Source organism: Lycorma delicatula, chromosome 12 (assembly GCF_047948215.1).
Source record: "Lycorma delicatula isolate Av1 chromosome 12, ASM4794821v1, whole genome shotgun sequence".
Lineage (NCBI taxonomy): Eukaryota > Metazoa > Arthropoda > Insecta > Hemiptera > Fulgoridae > Lycorma > Lycorma delicatula.
The window spans coordinates 66,258,325-66,274,067 of NC_134466.1; the positions used below are offsets into that span (position 1 = coordinate 66,258,325).

At 30.4% G+C, this 15,743-nt stretch overlaps 1 protein-coding gene across 2 annotated transcripts in view; it reads right to left on the reverse strand.

Moving 5' to 3' along the window:
- The window catches only part of LOC142332913 (ATP-binding cassette subfamily C member 4-like), a 120,771-nt gene that overhangs the window by 90,318 nt on the left and 14,710 nt on the right, over positions 1–15,743 (reverse strand). For both annotated transcript variants that reach the window (XM_075379615.1, XM_075379616.1), the window contains exons 2-5: positions 12,735–12,945; positions 10,849–10,959; positions 6,750–6,884; positions 2,567–2,771 (exon numbers count right to left, since the gene is read on the reverse strand). In XM_075379615.1, coding sequence (XP_075235730.1) covers positions 2,567–2,771; positions 6,750–6,884; positions 10,849–10,959; positions 12,735–12,808 — 525 coding nt within the window. In that variant the 5' untranslated portion in view covers positions 12,809–12,945. The remainder of the gene's footprint in view (positions 1–2,566; positions 2,772–6,749; positions 6,885–10,848; positions 10,960–12,734; positions 12,946–15,743) is intronic.

Consider the following 15,743-nt stretch of genomic DNA (forward strand, 5'->3'; position numbering starts at 1 on the left):
GGGCGGAGTGTACTTCTTTTCGTGCTACCTCTCGCCCAGCATGAATATCGAGATTAGCAAGGAAATACTAGTTAATATTTCCAGGGATCTACACATTTTTCCACCAGAACTTTTTGTTGGTGATTATAATGACTTGTCGACGGCCTGGGGATCGTCAAGGACAGAAATGCGTGGCAGAATTCTGATGGACATTGCTACGGCACATATCAATCGAATACAACTGCATTTACCTAACTACTATTTTTATATAAAAAAACGAATTAAAATTGTGTGATATTTAATAATTAAAAATTATCGGCAGCTTACGCTCTCGTGATTAAATAGACTGAATTTAGCGCAACATATCCGCCGCCTAGTGGAGAGTTAAGATACTACGTATGGAGGCAGTGAAGCATTATCTTTTTAACGCGTTTTTTTTTTTAGTTTTTTCGAGATGAAATATATCTATAAACCTTCTCAGTTATACTAAAGAAACATGGATAAAAATTTGGATGCGATTGATCGGGTAGTTTTTTTGTTTATCCCGAACAAAATAAAGACCTTCCTCTTTATATAATAGTAAAGATCGTGCTCAATAAGGAATATGGACAAAATGCAGTTTTGTTTTGTCAATATTTAACAATTTTTAAAGGACTCCATATAATCAGAATATACATTCGTATCTTAAACATTTGATGACAAATATACTAAAAATAGAATAACCCACAAGAGTGGAAAATTAGTTACTCTGGGATAACAGTCTTGCAGAACAAATAAAGCAATTAACCACTAGAGGTAAAGAAATGAGGTGAATTTATATTAAGAACAAAAATGATAAAGATAAATATACAGTACGTATATGAATATGAATACAGATGTTATATAATAAAAAGTAACTTTATTTAGAAGAAAAATCATGCCTCTACAATTTGTTGATATCTATTAATTAATATGACCTTTATCTTAATCATTTCACAAACATGATTTAACCAGTATACTATATTCTTTTCTTTTTACTTCTTCATCATGACACCATTGCTTTAATGAGGTCGATTTTTGTGTTGAAATTCATTGTTGAGAAATGTTTTTTGACTATTGCCCAAAGATTTTCAATTTGGTTTAAGTCTGGAGAGTTACCTGGCCACAGGAGCACTTAAATATTTATCTTCAAAAAATTTTTCCATTTTTCGCAGTACTGCATGGTGCCAAATTTTGTTGGAACACTCTGTTGCCGTGTAGAAATTTGTAATGAAGTTGTGTCACAACCCTTTCCTTCAAAATCTTGATATATCCATCACTTTTCAACATACCATCTACTACTGGAAGTAATGAACGGACTTCAAAAAATGTGAAACAACCACAAAACAATTTTCTGGGAATGTTTAACTGATTGTTGAATAAGAGCTAGTGATGTATTTTCATCTGGATGCTTTTCTAACATATGGAACCCTTGAACACAAAAAATATGAAAAATAACATCTTTCCAGTTTTCTTTGATCCAGTTAGTATGTTATTTAGCCCACAAGAGGCTTTTTTTTATATTCCTGGTGTTAAAAGTTGCTTTTTAGCTGGCAGATGAGCTTTTCATTCAGTTGCAAAAAGTCAGCGTCTAACAGCTGTAACATGTAAATCTGTTCCACAGGTTGCTAATTCTTGATTTAAGTCCACAGCAGACAATTTTGGATCAAGTTTACTATTTCTCACTAATGAACCTGTGCTGAAGTAATGTTTCTTTTATGGCTACATTTTTGTTTGAAGTGAAAAGAAACCAGTTTTTTAAAATGACATAGTATTTACTGTCCCTAGTTTTAACACCATATTCAGGTACTTTTTTTTGCAATTGTAGTAGGTGGAGTCTGGACCTGCTTTCTAAGCATAACTCAGTCCTCATCCTGCAAGAGGTGCAAAAATAGGTGCACCTCTGCAAAAATGGCTACCCCAAATAATTTTTGGTCACACAATGGCAAATAATTACACCATTTGCACTTAAACATGACACTCAAAGAAGAGGAAAAAAACTAATATAACTAGCTAACAAAAAACTAATATAACTAGCTACCTGACACGTTAGCACCACAACACAAATTACAGTGACACCTATAAAATACAACCCGTTTTCTTAAATATGCATAATCAAATGACAATACGTTAAGACTGATTCCATCAATTCATATAGAAGAGTCCATAAGGTCCTCAACCAAACACATGCAGAGGGATGAACAGGGATCAAAGAACCTCTACTCACCCTCATCTGCCTTTCTACCGCTAACAATGACCTACACCGTGGCAGCTACGGTATTCCATGCCGCCTCTGACTCGAGCATCTTGGTGACCACACTTTCAGCCACCAACTTCCCTAACTCCTCGACTACTGGGCGCCATACAACAAACCAGCACCCACACCAAATACTCAGGTACTTGTTTATATCTAATCTTACCAAATTTCAATTTTTTTTTTTATTGAAACGAGAATGAACTAACACAATTAAGATTGCCCAATAAAAAAATTAAAAATTTAACTAAATAACCACAAATCTACACTCAATACATAAAATTAAATTACATAATAAAACTAAAAACTACATACCTTTCTATAAACTAATGATACACAAGCTACACGAACTTTCATTCCAGTTCTTAAAGAAGATGCCATATAATGGTGAGTAAGTATCGAGTAGAGTGTTGTAGAACATATTATTCCAAATACAGCAAAATATGCTTCTTCAACAGAAGTTATTGAATTTTCTTTAAAATAACTTAATAATACAGCAAGAAAATACGAACGGGATAATCTGAAACAATAATAAACACAAAATAAGATAAAATAAGTCTGCACTTTATTTGAAGTGGCATCAGATATTTGAGGTGAAATTGTATACCAATTATATACAGTTACTCATCCAAAAGTAAACTGCACCAAATATTATTAAATTTTTACACTGTGATGTAACAAATAACCTCAGATTAATCAGCGGCTTCAACAGTTCATTAATCCAACTCCCTCTGTATGATAACCAAACCATAAAAATATTAATATACAATTATACTAAAGGTATTACACTTGTTCCACAAGTGTTTCAAGTTCCGCTTGATCATACGTTTTGTGCACCTCAACAGTAGTCACTTTCACTTCCATACTGTATTAATTAGTAAGCCTTAAAAGTTTAGGTACATTTACAATTATCACTAAGAATTAGATATATTCTATTTATTCGTAAACAAATGACCTACAAATTATGAAATTAGAGATATATAAATATTTTTCATTATTAATACGCAGTTTTGTAAAATTCATTTACGTATTTGTGAAATACATGGAAGGACAGTGACGGCTCGTGTATAGGCACTGTGGATCAGCAGCACTCCCTACTACCACTAGATTATTGACAAAATTTAATATAATGAGTCCTTATTTCTTTAATTCTTTCTTTATACTTGTACAATAAATAATTCTTAAGCTTAATGTCAGTAGCCATCCATCAGTTTATGAAAAAGATACAAAACTCTTTGTATGGAACTGTGTGCTTCACAGTTTCACCGGCATGGTATTTGGCTGTTGTGCGCATGCACATGTTGGAAGCTGCACGTGAGACTGCTAGGGAGAGAGAGCACTGTCGTTCCTACAGTGTCGACCCTGGCATGCTGGTGGAAGGTAGTTTTTTTTTTATTCCATGTATGTATGGAATGTTCTTTGTTCGTTTTCTTTTCTAGTTTTGTCAGTGGAAGGAATATGAAACCGGTTTAGTTGTTTTTTCAGTACAGATCAGAAGATGGCAGAAAGCAAGGGCTCTTTGACTGCCAAATCTGTCCAAAAACATGCTGGAAGGGTGAAAGAGAAGGTAATGAGTAAAAACTAATCATGTATTTGTTTCTGTGTATGTAGAAATTTGAATTAAGCACCACGTTTGGACTATAGTGATTTTAAACAGACATTTTATTAAGTTATCTAATAATACTAAAAAATATTATCTGTACTGACATTTTATTATTTATTCAATTAAACCGAATATGGTTTTATATGTATCATATTTTAATATGTACATATTCTTGAATCTGATAAAGTCTAGAATTAGATTATTATCCAGCTTCCAGCTATTCTATTTGATTCATTTTTTTGGTTCGTTTATTTTACAGAAAACTAACCATGGCCTTGAAAAGGCCCAGAAAAATATTTTCTGGAGCAGCACCCCACTAATTTTAGCTACGAACTGCCACTGATTGCAAAGTTTTCATTCTAACAAGAGAAAAATAAAATAAATTTACATATTACACTGAGAAATATTTTATATTATTTTCATAAGAGATATATTACATAATACCATGAATTATATTTGAATTCTCTGAGGAAATCAAATACTTTCACATTATGTAAAATGTCAGCAACAAAAAATCATTGGTTATGTTCACCTTAAAACTGACCATAAACTAAGAGGTACAAACAAAACTACGCGTAATTTGCTTGTAAAGAACTAAAAGTGACAACTATCAAATACCAAAAGAAAAATCATAGCACTGAAAGAATTACTTAAAAACAAACATAAAACTTTATATTTGTGAAAACAGAAATTACTTTGTTACTCCATTACTTTCTGCTTTCCATTATCAATGCTTTGTTGACCAATGGATATTAGACCTCCTTCTTGTTTTATCCCCCCACCATTTCTCCTAGATAGCATTTTTCACCTTATTTTATTTTTATTTTTACCTTATTTAGTCACCTTTTCTTTGTTCTTTCCCATTTACTTACCAATTTTAAATTTTCAATGTTGTTATTTTTCTTTCACATTCTCTTAACATGTCCAAACCATCTGAGTCTGCACTCCCTACCCAGTACAACATGTTTTCTGTACTAGCAGGATATCTTATATTTATACTACTTATACTACTCCTTTATGTCTTGTCTCTCTAACTTCTAAGAAAATTTCATGTGTATTACTTGTAGTTTGTTTACCTCCTGTTCTTTTTAACGCATGCCTCTATTCTGTATAAGTCAAAATTGGTGTGAAGTACGAGCATGTGTACATTTTGTACAAGACCTTTTTCATTTCCATAGCCCTTCATTACTCCTTACTACTTCTTACATTTTACTTCCTTTCTCCTTAGTGATAAAAATTGCTTGCACTCTGTATTCTTGTTCCATCCTCAGCCACTTCACTATCTAAATAGGTAAAACCTTTCACCCCTTGAAGAACTTTGTATTGTAGTTTCAGCTTTCCTCTTGATTCACTTTCTTTTCTAATTACTAACAATATCTTGTTCTTTTCATTCCTTACTTTCATATTATATGTTACAATCCTTTTATTCCTATTACCAAATATTCTCTGACCTTTCTTTTAACTTTTATCCTCCACAACAATGTTGTCACCAAATAGATATGTTTTCCTTCCCTTTTCTTCCCATAGTCTTGCCTTCACTTTTTTATAAACTTCATCCATCTTCATTATAAATTAAAGTCTAACAGTACAATTCTCACCGTCTCAAGCTAGTTACAATATCAAACCACACTTCAGAATCAAAATATTTTTTCCCCACAGCTTTTACATCTTCAACAAAGTAAATAGATTAAATATGTAAGTAAACTTTTTTACCCATCATGTAATCTATTTTTCCTCAATCCTACCAGTAAATGACAACATACTCAAAGTAGTATTTAGGTACAAATGAACTTCTTACTTCAGAATACCTGTCCTAGACATGTATTATATTCTTTTGGTGAGATTCAGCCCCTGAGTTTCAAGAACAAGATCTGCTGTTTATTATGAAATACTGAAAAAGAGTATGAAAAGTCATCTAGAACAGTAGATCCAACATGTTGATTTCTTGTAGGTTGAGATTCACTACTGATTTCTTTGATAATGGTACACAAAGTTTTGTGCTATACTCCAATAAAACTGCCTTAATAATGATCGATACTAAGTAGAAAAACAGTTTAAAATTCACAAAATTTGATAACATGAATTTTAAAATAAATATTTTTTTTTATATGTAACAATGTAATTTACTTTCTGGATAAATCTTGCATTCAAAAGGTTTCAAAGCATGTTTGTAATTTTGGTAATACTTAGTTAATAAATATATTATTAATTTTTTGAGGGATAGTATTTTTTAAAAACTGAAATTTACTGCTTAAATTCTGTTTCAGGACAGAACTTTCATGATTAAATGCACTGTTTAGATTTTATATTACTAATTGTTATATTAATTATAATTAATAGTTAAAAAACTTAATTATTATTTATTAACAGTTAAATTATTAGGTAATTATTAATTAACAAACCTAATTATAATTATTAATGACTATGAATTGTGTGCCATAATGTAAGATTGACCAGTAACATTTATAATTAGCTACATCCATTTCTCAAAATTTAGTCCATATGTAAGGAATTTATTTGGTACTGTATAAAGAGGAAAATTACTGACTTATCAGTTAATGTTCTACAATAGATGCTCACTGTGTTCACACATAATAAATGTATAGTCAAAGGCAACACAGCAAAATTAAAGTAAATCCTGTAACAAATCCAAGAACAATATTATGTTTCATATTAGTTTTTGGTTGTGTGACTATGAATTTTCTTTTCACCTTATAAATTCAAGTCATCATTTAAAAATGACTGAACAGATTTTTCATATTTTTTTGTATATAGTCTTGGAAATTCTGTTGCAATCAACATTAAGGAAGTAGAATGAATAACAAACAATAAGTTATAATTATATATCCACAGAACCTAAAAAACAACAAATAAAAACTGTAAAATATCACTTACTGAAGAATAATTTCAGCAAAACCATGTAAAAAGGCAAGCCATATGACTTCTCTGGAAAATGTTATCAATATTGTTGATAAAAGTGATGGTGTTTTGTTTTTCTTCCTTGCTTTTTCTAAATTGGTTTTCCATTGCCTGCAAAGAATGTTGAAATAAAAATAATGAAACGCTAATTAGTTCACATTTTTTTTTAATTTTTCTTATTAATCCCTACACGTCTTCTTTTTCAATACTCATTAGTTATACAGAAGGATGAGATACAAATGACCAGTTCTGAGCAATTTCTATTTTTGATGGCATTGGCCATGATCTTGACCTCTGATCTGGACCATTAACCTTGACATGCAAATCATATGTTGAGTGCAGTATTTTACAGTAGGGGTGTGTTGGCAGTATACCAAGGGAATCGTTACTATGTTACTAATCGTTGAGCCTGTTACTATGGTTTATAGTATATGATGATGTGCTTAGCATCCAGTTACTGAAGGGCACCAAAACACTGGCTTACGCAGACAATTTAGCAGTCCTCATCAGAGGCAAGACAGAAGTTGATCTTCAAGAACGAAGGAATGCTGCTTAGGTAGTGATTAATTCATGGATGATAGACCACAGACTTGAGCTCTCCCTGAACAAATGTGAATACATCATGTTAACCGGTAGAAGGAGAATTAGACCTATAGAACTCAGATTGGGTATGACACAGTTGCAGTTGAGAGATAAAGTGAGGTATCTGGGAGTTACACTAGACAAAGGGTTCAGATTCAGTGACCATATTAAGGATTGTTGTGAGACCGCGGAAAAGACTATTAAGTCTCTCAGCATGGTCTAAACAGAGGCGAAGCAAATCACTCGTAATAACTGGGTTAACAAGTGGAGAACCAGTGCAACATCAGAATAGACTACATGGCTGATCCCCAACCTTAGGTTTGTGGTATGAGAGAACACATGATGAAAAAAATGTTTGCCTAACTCAAATGTTCATGGGCCGTAGCGAACTTGAATCGTTCTTGCACCACATTGGGAGATGTGAGTCTCCCAGTTGCATGTATTTCCATGCTGAAGACACAGCTGAACACACTTTTTTTCGATATACTGAATGGGTAGATCAGAGAGCTAGGGCTGGTGTGGCTGGCTTGACACCTGGCCTCCATGTACCATACATGCTGGCTTCATCAGAGAATTGGAGGCTGGTGGATTCATTTGCGATGGAAGTGTTGAGTACCAAAGGCATGGAGGCTAGGAGAAAGTGATTCTAGTTTAGGGACGAGTGGATAGCCCCAGTTGCGAGGGCCAGTATGCTTAGATGTGCTGGTTCCAATGAACAGCTGGGACTCCATGGGAGAATAGGTGGGGATAAAATACAGACTAGTCTCAGCCACCAGGTAGGGTTCTGGAAACGACATAGTCGAGCTGGTTCCCCTCCCTGGTGGTTAGAGGCAGGCATACGAAAAAACCGAGTCCTGGTCTCTGGGAGGGGCCCAGGAACGACGTAGTCGGACCTGGTTACCCCTCCCTGGGGATTGGAGGCAAGCATATAAAGGATCCAACCGAGGAGCCAACCTGCCATGCTGGACCTACTGCCAGTAGATGGGGAAGCTCCTAAGAGTTCAAAGGACACTCCCCTGGGCTGAGGTTTACTTCATTGTATGTCCGACCCAGGGGAGTAGGAGAAAAAAAAAAATAAATAAATAATAAAAGATAACCAAAAGAACAATCATTTTCACAAAACAAGCAAAAATCTACAGACAGTTAGAAAAAAGTTTATGTAGAGATCAGATATATAGTTATACAGAGATCAGTGTTCAAAATACAAAATTAGAACACTTCTACTGCATCAGCTTAAAACATGTTTTATCCCTACTCTTACACTTACTTGTGCACATGTGCTGTTTCATTTTATTTAGTTCTACCACTTTAATGGTGCTAGTTTATGCTTCAAAATTTACCATTTCCAATTCATGGGATATCTACCCAGTTATATAGAGATCAGTGGTTAAGTGTTGCGGTTACATCAGTCTGCCAACATAATCTACAGGCCTAATAAACTATAAAAACAGGGCTGTGTTCTAGTCAACGAATAATGAGATACATTCTTGTACATAAAGTAACCAAAAAATGATTTATTTATGCAAAAATTAATTCACAAAAAATCAGTCAAATTTTTGTCCGCCAGTAATTCACAAAAAATGTATGAATTTATGTCAAATAACAACACTAATCAACACAAAATTTGTATCTAACTTGTTACACAACTTTTCTCATTGTAATTTGGGTGCTGATTTCAAATATGCAATAGAAATTGTGTTACCATGTAAAGGTTTTACGTAAATCGTAAATTTATCTTTTTTTTTAATAATAAACTCATTTTGATCAACTACTGGTTACAATTAAGAATTGTTTTTATATTTTCCTTTTAAATAATATGCATACATCCTTAATAAAGAAAAAAAAATAAATATATACACTGCATCATGAGAAGTAGACACAAACAGACATCTGCTGTTACCTACTATAGAGCTTAAAATCTTACTGTCTAGCTTCACTTGTCTATACTGTGTGTTGTATTTCACAGAGTAATTAGTATCTTGCTAAATTTTCATCGATTCTTTATTACACAAAAGTGAATTTTCTCATTTTTATTTGCTACAACAAGGCTTCTGCAAAAGTTTCCGGCTGTTCAAATCATTCAGACAATTTTTGTTATGTCTGTGGTAAATTTATCCCTAAATCTCAAAGAAAGACTATTTCTGAATTGATAAAAACAGTTTATAAATTTTATTTTGATTGTGCACTCAGGGATCAAGATAAAATCTGGGAGCCTGATGTTATTTTGCATATCATGCTCAGTAATTCTAAATCAATGGTTGAAGGAGAAACGACGAGCCATGTCATTTGCTGTACCAATGGTTTGGCATGAACCTAAGGACCACTAATCGACTGCTACTTTTTATGGCAAATATATTTGAATTTTCATTCAAAAGTAGAAAGTTCATAAAATGTGCAAATGTTTCATCAGCTCTAAAGTCAGTACCACATGGAGAGGAGTTACTTGTATCTCCACCACCATCTAATCCAACATTGCTAGAAGAACAATCTGAAAACGAAACAGATGATCCAGAGGATGTTGAAGAATTTCTTTCTATATTTGATGAGAAATCAACTTATTTAATTCAACCATATGAACTTAATGATTTAGTTTGCAATTTAAAAACTATCAAAACAGGAAGCTGAACTTCTGGGGTCTAGACTGCAACAGTGGAATCTTTTAGCAGAAAAAACAAAAGTTACTAAATTTAGAAAATGAAATAAAACTCTTTCAACTTATTTTACTATGAAAGATTCATTTTGCATTTGTAATGCCTAATAAAAGAGCTTGGAATTCAACATATTCCTGAAGAATGACATCTTTTTATTGACTTTTCTAAGGTTAGCATGAAGGTAAAAATGTAAGCCGTTTTATTGCATGATTAGATTAAATCATGCAGTAAACATGAAAGAAACGTATGAAACTATGGCATCAATATTAGAAGCAATAAAATACAAAGAGCATATGTGGCAAGTTTTCAGTGATCTGAAAGTTGTTACATTACTTCTTAGTTTACAAGGTGCGCTTATGAAATATTGTTGTTTTCTTTGTCTTTGGGATAGTTGTGTGACCAAAAACGTCATTATCAAGTAAAGAACTGGCCATTATGGCAGAACGTTTTGGCTAGTGAAGAAAAATGTAAAGCATTTATCATTAATTGAAAGAGGTAAAATCACACTGACTTAGACAATGATACTATTACAGACTGTTATTTTAAAATTGTTTTAATGTATGTCAATTTATCTGTGATTGAATAAATAAAAATTTAGTTGATTTAACCAAATTTTAAATGAATACACAAAAATAATAATATTTTTAAATATTGATTTCAAGGTGATTATACACTTATTTGTAAATAAATTGTACGTGTTTAAAAAACATGATATATTACACAATTTCTGATAACAGTTTTAAATTCAGCACCCCAAAGTTAGTTAGTCACCATGTATGATTCCAGATATACAAAAAAAACTTCTTTTTTTTTGTTGACTAGAGTAATTTATGTTAACTTACCTTTCTAGTCTATTACCAAGTACACTTGAATAATCATCTTTCATTGGACAGCAAATATCTTCAAAATCAAATGCTTTATGATAACCATCTCTAAGTATTTTATAAGTCCATCTGTAAAAATAAAATACTCAACTGTAAATAATGTATTATAATAATATACACAACAAAATACTGTGAAGCACTTATTTTCAGTTTTGACATGCTTCTGTAACCAAGATTTTCATATTTATTTTAGTTTTAATTAATTGAAAGCAACTATTATCGCTTATATCTATTCTTGCTAGTCTTGTTTACTATTGCTGCTTAACTCTATTTAAGCAACTTGCAATATTTTAACAGCAGGAGGACACCAAATCTATAAATCTTTTATTATTAATGTAAAATTTGGCAAAAAAAGCAGAATAATAAAAATAAAAAAATTAATTATCAGACTTTCCTGTACATTGTAATTTTAGACCTTTTAATTAGTTAAATAGCATCACTGTGTTATTGTATTTGTATTTTAAAAGGGATTATAAGATTCAGCTTTAACTAATAGATACTTCATGTTAACGTTAGTCTTATTTTTATACAGTCACCAGATGGGAAACAATAAAACATATACCAGTACATTTAGATCACACCAAGAACTGGTTACACAGATTTCACAGCCTCAATCCAAACCATTCATGGGCCTAACCCACACCTATAGAAGATATAGAAGAATACCAATGAGAAACACTGTTAAAGAAACCAAGCAGTTAAGAGTAAAAGGAAAATTTGTCCATGGAGAAACTACACATTGTGCACTATTGTCTACAAATATAACCATATATATATTCCAAAGGATAGTTTCGGTACTCATTTCAGAATGGATCCTTCTCTGCCTGCAACCACTCAGGAGATGAAGACTTTTTTATTCTCAGAATAAAAACAACTCATTATTTAACCAATAATTTTCTATTCCATAATTTAAATGAACACTGCAATTAAATTTTATTTCCTCCAAAAACAAATTTTGCATTTTTGCAATCATACAATTTTTTTTTTTTTTTTGGACGAAAAACGCTTTCATGTTATCATCGCCCCAGTCAAAAAAATAACAACAATAAAGCCCCTTCTGGGAAAATAAGGTTAAAACTAAGATAGTAATAAGATTACAACTAAAATAATAGAAGAAATAAAAAAAGAAAGTTGGAATAAAATATACAATACGGATAACAAAATAAATTCCAAATTTATGGTTGTTTAACATTAAGTTTTATGAAGTATATTGTTACTTAGAAGTAAAAAAACACCCAGTTATTATTTCCTAGGATCCGATGCATGTTTCTCGGTAATTTGAATTTGTGATGTAAGGCTGCATAACATATGCAGTCCACAAAGATGTGGTGCATAGTCAAGCAGCAGTTGCATCTTAGTGTAGAGTATGTGTATAGTGTAAAGTATTCTGCAATTCTGTGTGTGTGGGAAGAAAAGCTGCAGAAACTAGGGTCGTGGGGGTGCCAACCCCCAAAATCTTAAAGAGTTCTCCACATTGGAGAATTTTTTTTATAGCTTTACTCAAAAGTGGTAATAAAAAAATCTTGATCTCCTTTCATCCATTAAAATCTGTTTTGAATCAATTTTGTATTGTTAGTTTGTGTATGTTAGGTTATCTAGTCTTTAAATTTAGTTGGTTTTTTTTCAGTATTTCAATCTTATATTTTTGTAATATATTATTATATTTTTATTTTCTATAATTTAATTTCATAATTATAAACACAATTTTTTAATATTATACATAATTTTATACATTTTATATCATTTTCCTCCCATATTTCAATATTATGTTGTCTAAAATTATGGATATGTATCTTATGTATAACTAACTGTAAGCTAGACAACTTTTGACAAAAAATACTTACAAAAAAATAAATGAAGAAATGCTTGATGCTTTTTCTTTAGGATTGTCAGGTGCTTTTCTACGTGATGTATCCATATTATATAAATATCTATCACCGTTCTATCTCAACTTTAATTTAGAAAAATTGATTCACTGCATAAATTCACAATCTCCAACATAAATAGCACTTTAATAAAAACTAATTCATGTTTTAAATATTCAGTAATATAAACCTATAACAAATTAAAAAACATTATACACACACATTACCATATCGTCATATGGTAATTAATATACTAAACAAAAACAAAAGTTATAAATCATTAAAATTATCTATTATAATAATTTGTAGTATTATTTTTGAACTTTTCTCTTAATGTAAGAAAATATTGCTAGTTATTTACGTCATAATTATTAAATACAAAACCATCAATTTAATTATTCCACAGAATTAGAGTGGCACCCAATTAGTGGAAAAGTATCATTATTATATTGATATCAATTAAAAATAAATATGTAAATTCATGAAAATGCAAAATAACAATTGAATAAATCGCTAAATGAAAAACAAGAGAAACTTAATAAGAAAACACTGTTGTGTTATTGCATTATGAAAGTGAAAAAATTTGACGGTGACCTCTGTTGGAGGAAATGGAAACGTATCAACTGTAATTTAAAGTTTTGAAAGTTATAAATAAATACATGCATGTAAATAAATAAATAAATATATATATAGAAAACATATTATTATATTATATGCATACATATATTGAAAACATTTTGGTAATTACTGTATAAGGAAAGTGTGGCTGAAATAAAATACTAGTCCTTAACATACATGTGGTCTTGCAAATCAATTTTACCAAGCATCACAGTATAACAATTTCATTAAGTAATACAAAAAATTAAAAGTTTTGTAACAAAGAAATACTACCAACCTTATTTCAATAAACTGCATTAATAAATTCAATGTGTTACATGAAACTCAAGTAGTATTCTTGTGATATTTCAAAAGTGGGATGAAAATGAAATAAGCTAACTCATGAAGCATGTGGTATTACATGTGGTATTATTTCTTAACATATTACAGTATTTCTATTTCTTGCATTAAATTGTTGTAAATGATACAAATCCCAATTTACACAAATATAATGTTGAAAATTACAATAAAAATGACAATGGAAGGAGACACTTTTTTCTGAAAACCAACATTTTTCAATGATTTTTTGTTGAAATTTAATCTTGAAACCATAATCTCTGAATATTAAAACAAGCGTTACTTCTTCAGATGAAAGCGAACATTACAGATGTACCCATACACAGACCTTAAATCCAATCTTAATTTTAAAAATTTAATTATGAAAAATAAGATTTAAACTTCTCTTCTAGAACAGTTCACAACCAAAATCAGAGCTTCTTCTATGCTAATTAAAAAAAAAGGAAACATTTCAAAACTGCCATTCTCTATTAGAGTTTTCCAAATTAAAATTTTCTTCTGAAATACAAGCAGTTTGTCTGTTGGAAGTTAAAATATTTTAATTTTGTCTCGCATACTCATGTTGAGAAATTTACCAACCTGGAAATCCAAAATTTACACAAATATTTTTTTTTAAAACAATCACTTTTAACATCTTCAAAACAAGGAAGCACCTCCTTCCTAATTTCATAGACATGATTTTACATTTTTCCTCTTGATAATTATCTTACATCATTGTGCAAAACTAGTTTTTTCTTCTAAAAACATGTCTTAAAGATTTGTTCAAATGAACAATATATATCGCAGTATAATATTTATATTATATAAAACATAATTTTATATAACTAATTACAAGCATTAAACATAATGTACATTCAATTCTGTGCTTGTGTAATAACTTATTTATTTGAATATACATTTGTGTATAACATTTTTATAAAAAATTACAATTGATATTAAAATTTACATGTATTTTGAGTTTTTTTAAGCACACAATTTTCAATTGTTTAGCAATTTTAATTGTTAAACAGTTTTTTTTAATCCATCACAACTCCAAGTTGTGATGGATTAACTTTATGAAGCTGTTTTATCAACGTAAGTGACAGGATAAAGTGACCAATTTAGATTTAATTAAAGAAATAAATTTTCTTTAAGTGCTGCAAAACAAAACACCACTATTCTTTCTTTAATCAACATGATTGTGTTATTACATACTGATGGTAAACTTCAAACGTTAGTTACTTCATGAAGGAATTTTTTTTATGAAAAAGTCATTCTTTTTCTTATGAGACTTATTGCATTAGCATTGGCAAGAGATAATTTTAACTTTTTTCTATTAACAAATATTTCATCTGTGATTTTTAAATTTAACAAGTAATGATTCAAATAGATATTTCCTAAAAATTAAACTAGAAAAGCGTTGGTCCAAAATTGTTCAAATGTATCAAGTACATCAAACAATATAATTTATTAAACAGGTATATATTTTTAAATTTTTTTGTATGTTTCACACCAGTAAAGTTATTATGATAAAAAATAACTAAAAAAAGAGGATTTTCTTTGATTTTTTTTTTTTTAATTTCATAATGAAATGTGATTGAGATTGTTAAAAAAAAGTAATTGTGGAGTAAAATAATCTTCAAATTTTACCATTATTTTGAGGCAACTTAATAAGGTTATGCAAGTTCGGAGATCTTATGAATGTGTTCATCTTAATATATTTGAAGCACTGACTGAAGTCTGACTACTGCCACAAGGACAGAAAAATTATCATACATTATGACAAGTAATCTTTATTGGGCTGCTCAATGTAGGATAATATTAAATCAATAAATATAAAAGGCGTGAAAAAAAAAAAACTTAATAAGATTCAAACACATCAAAAAAGTATTATAATATGCCAAGTTTTTCATATGTTGTTTAGAATTATTATGTTTTAAACTTAAGCTATGTTATCCAATCAAATAATGTCATAATGTTATCTAATCGGCATAATATTTTTGAAAAATATTACTTTTTATCAGCTTTTTTAACTTTGTAATTAAATCTTTAAAA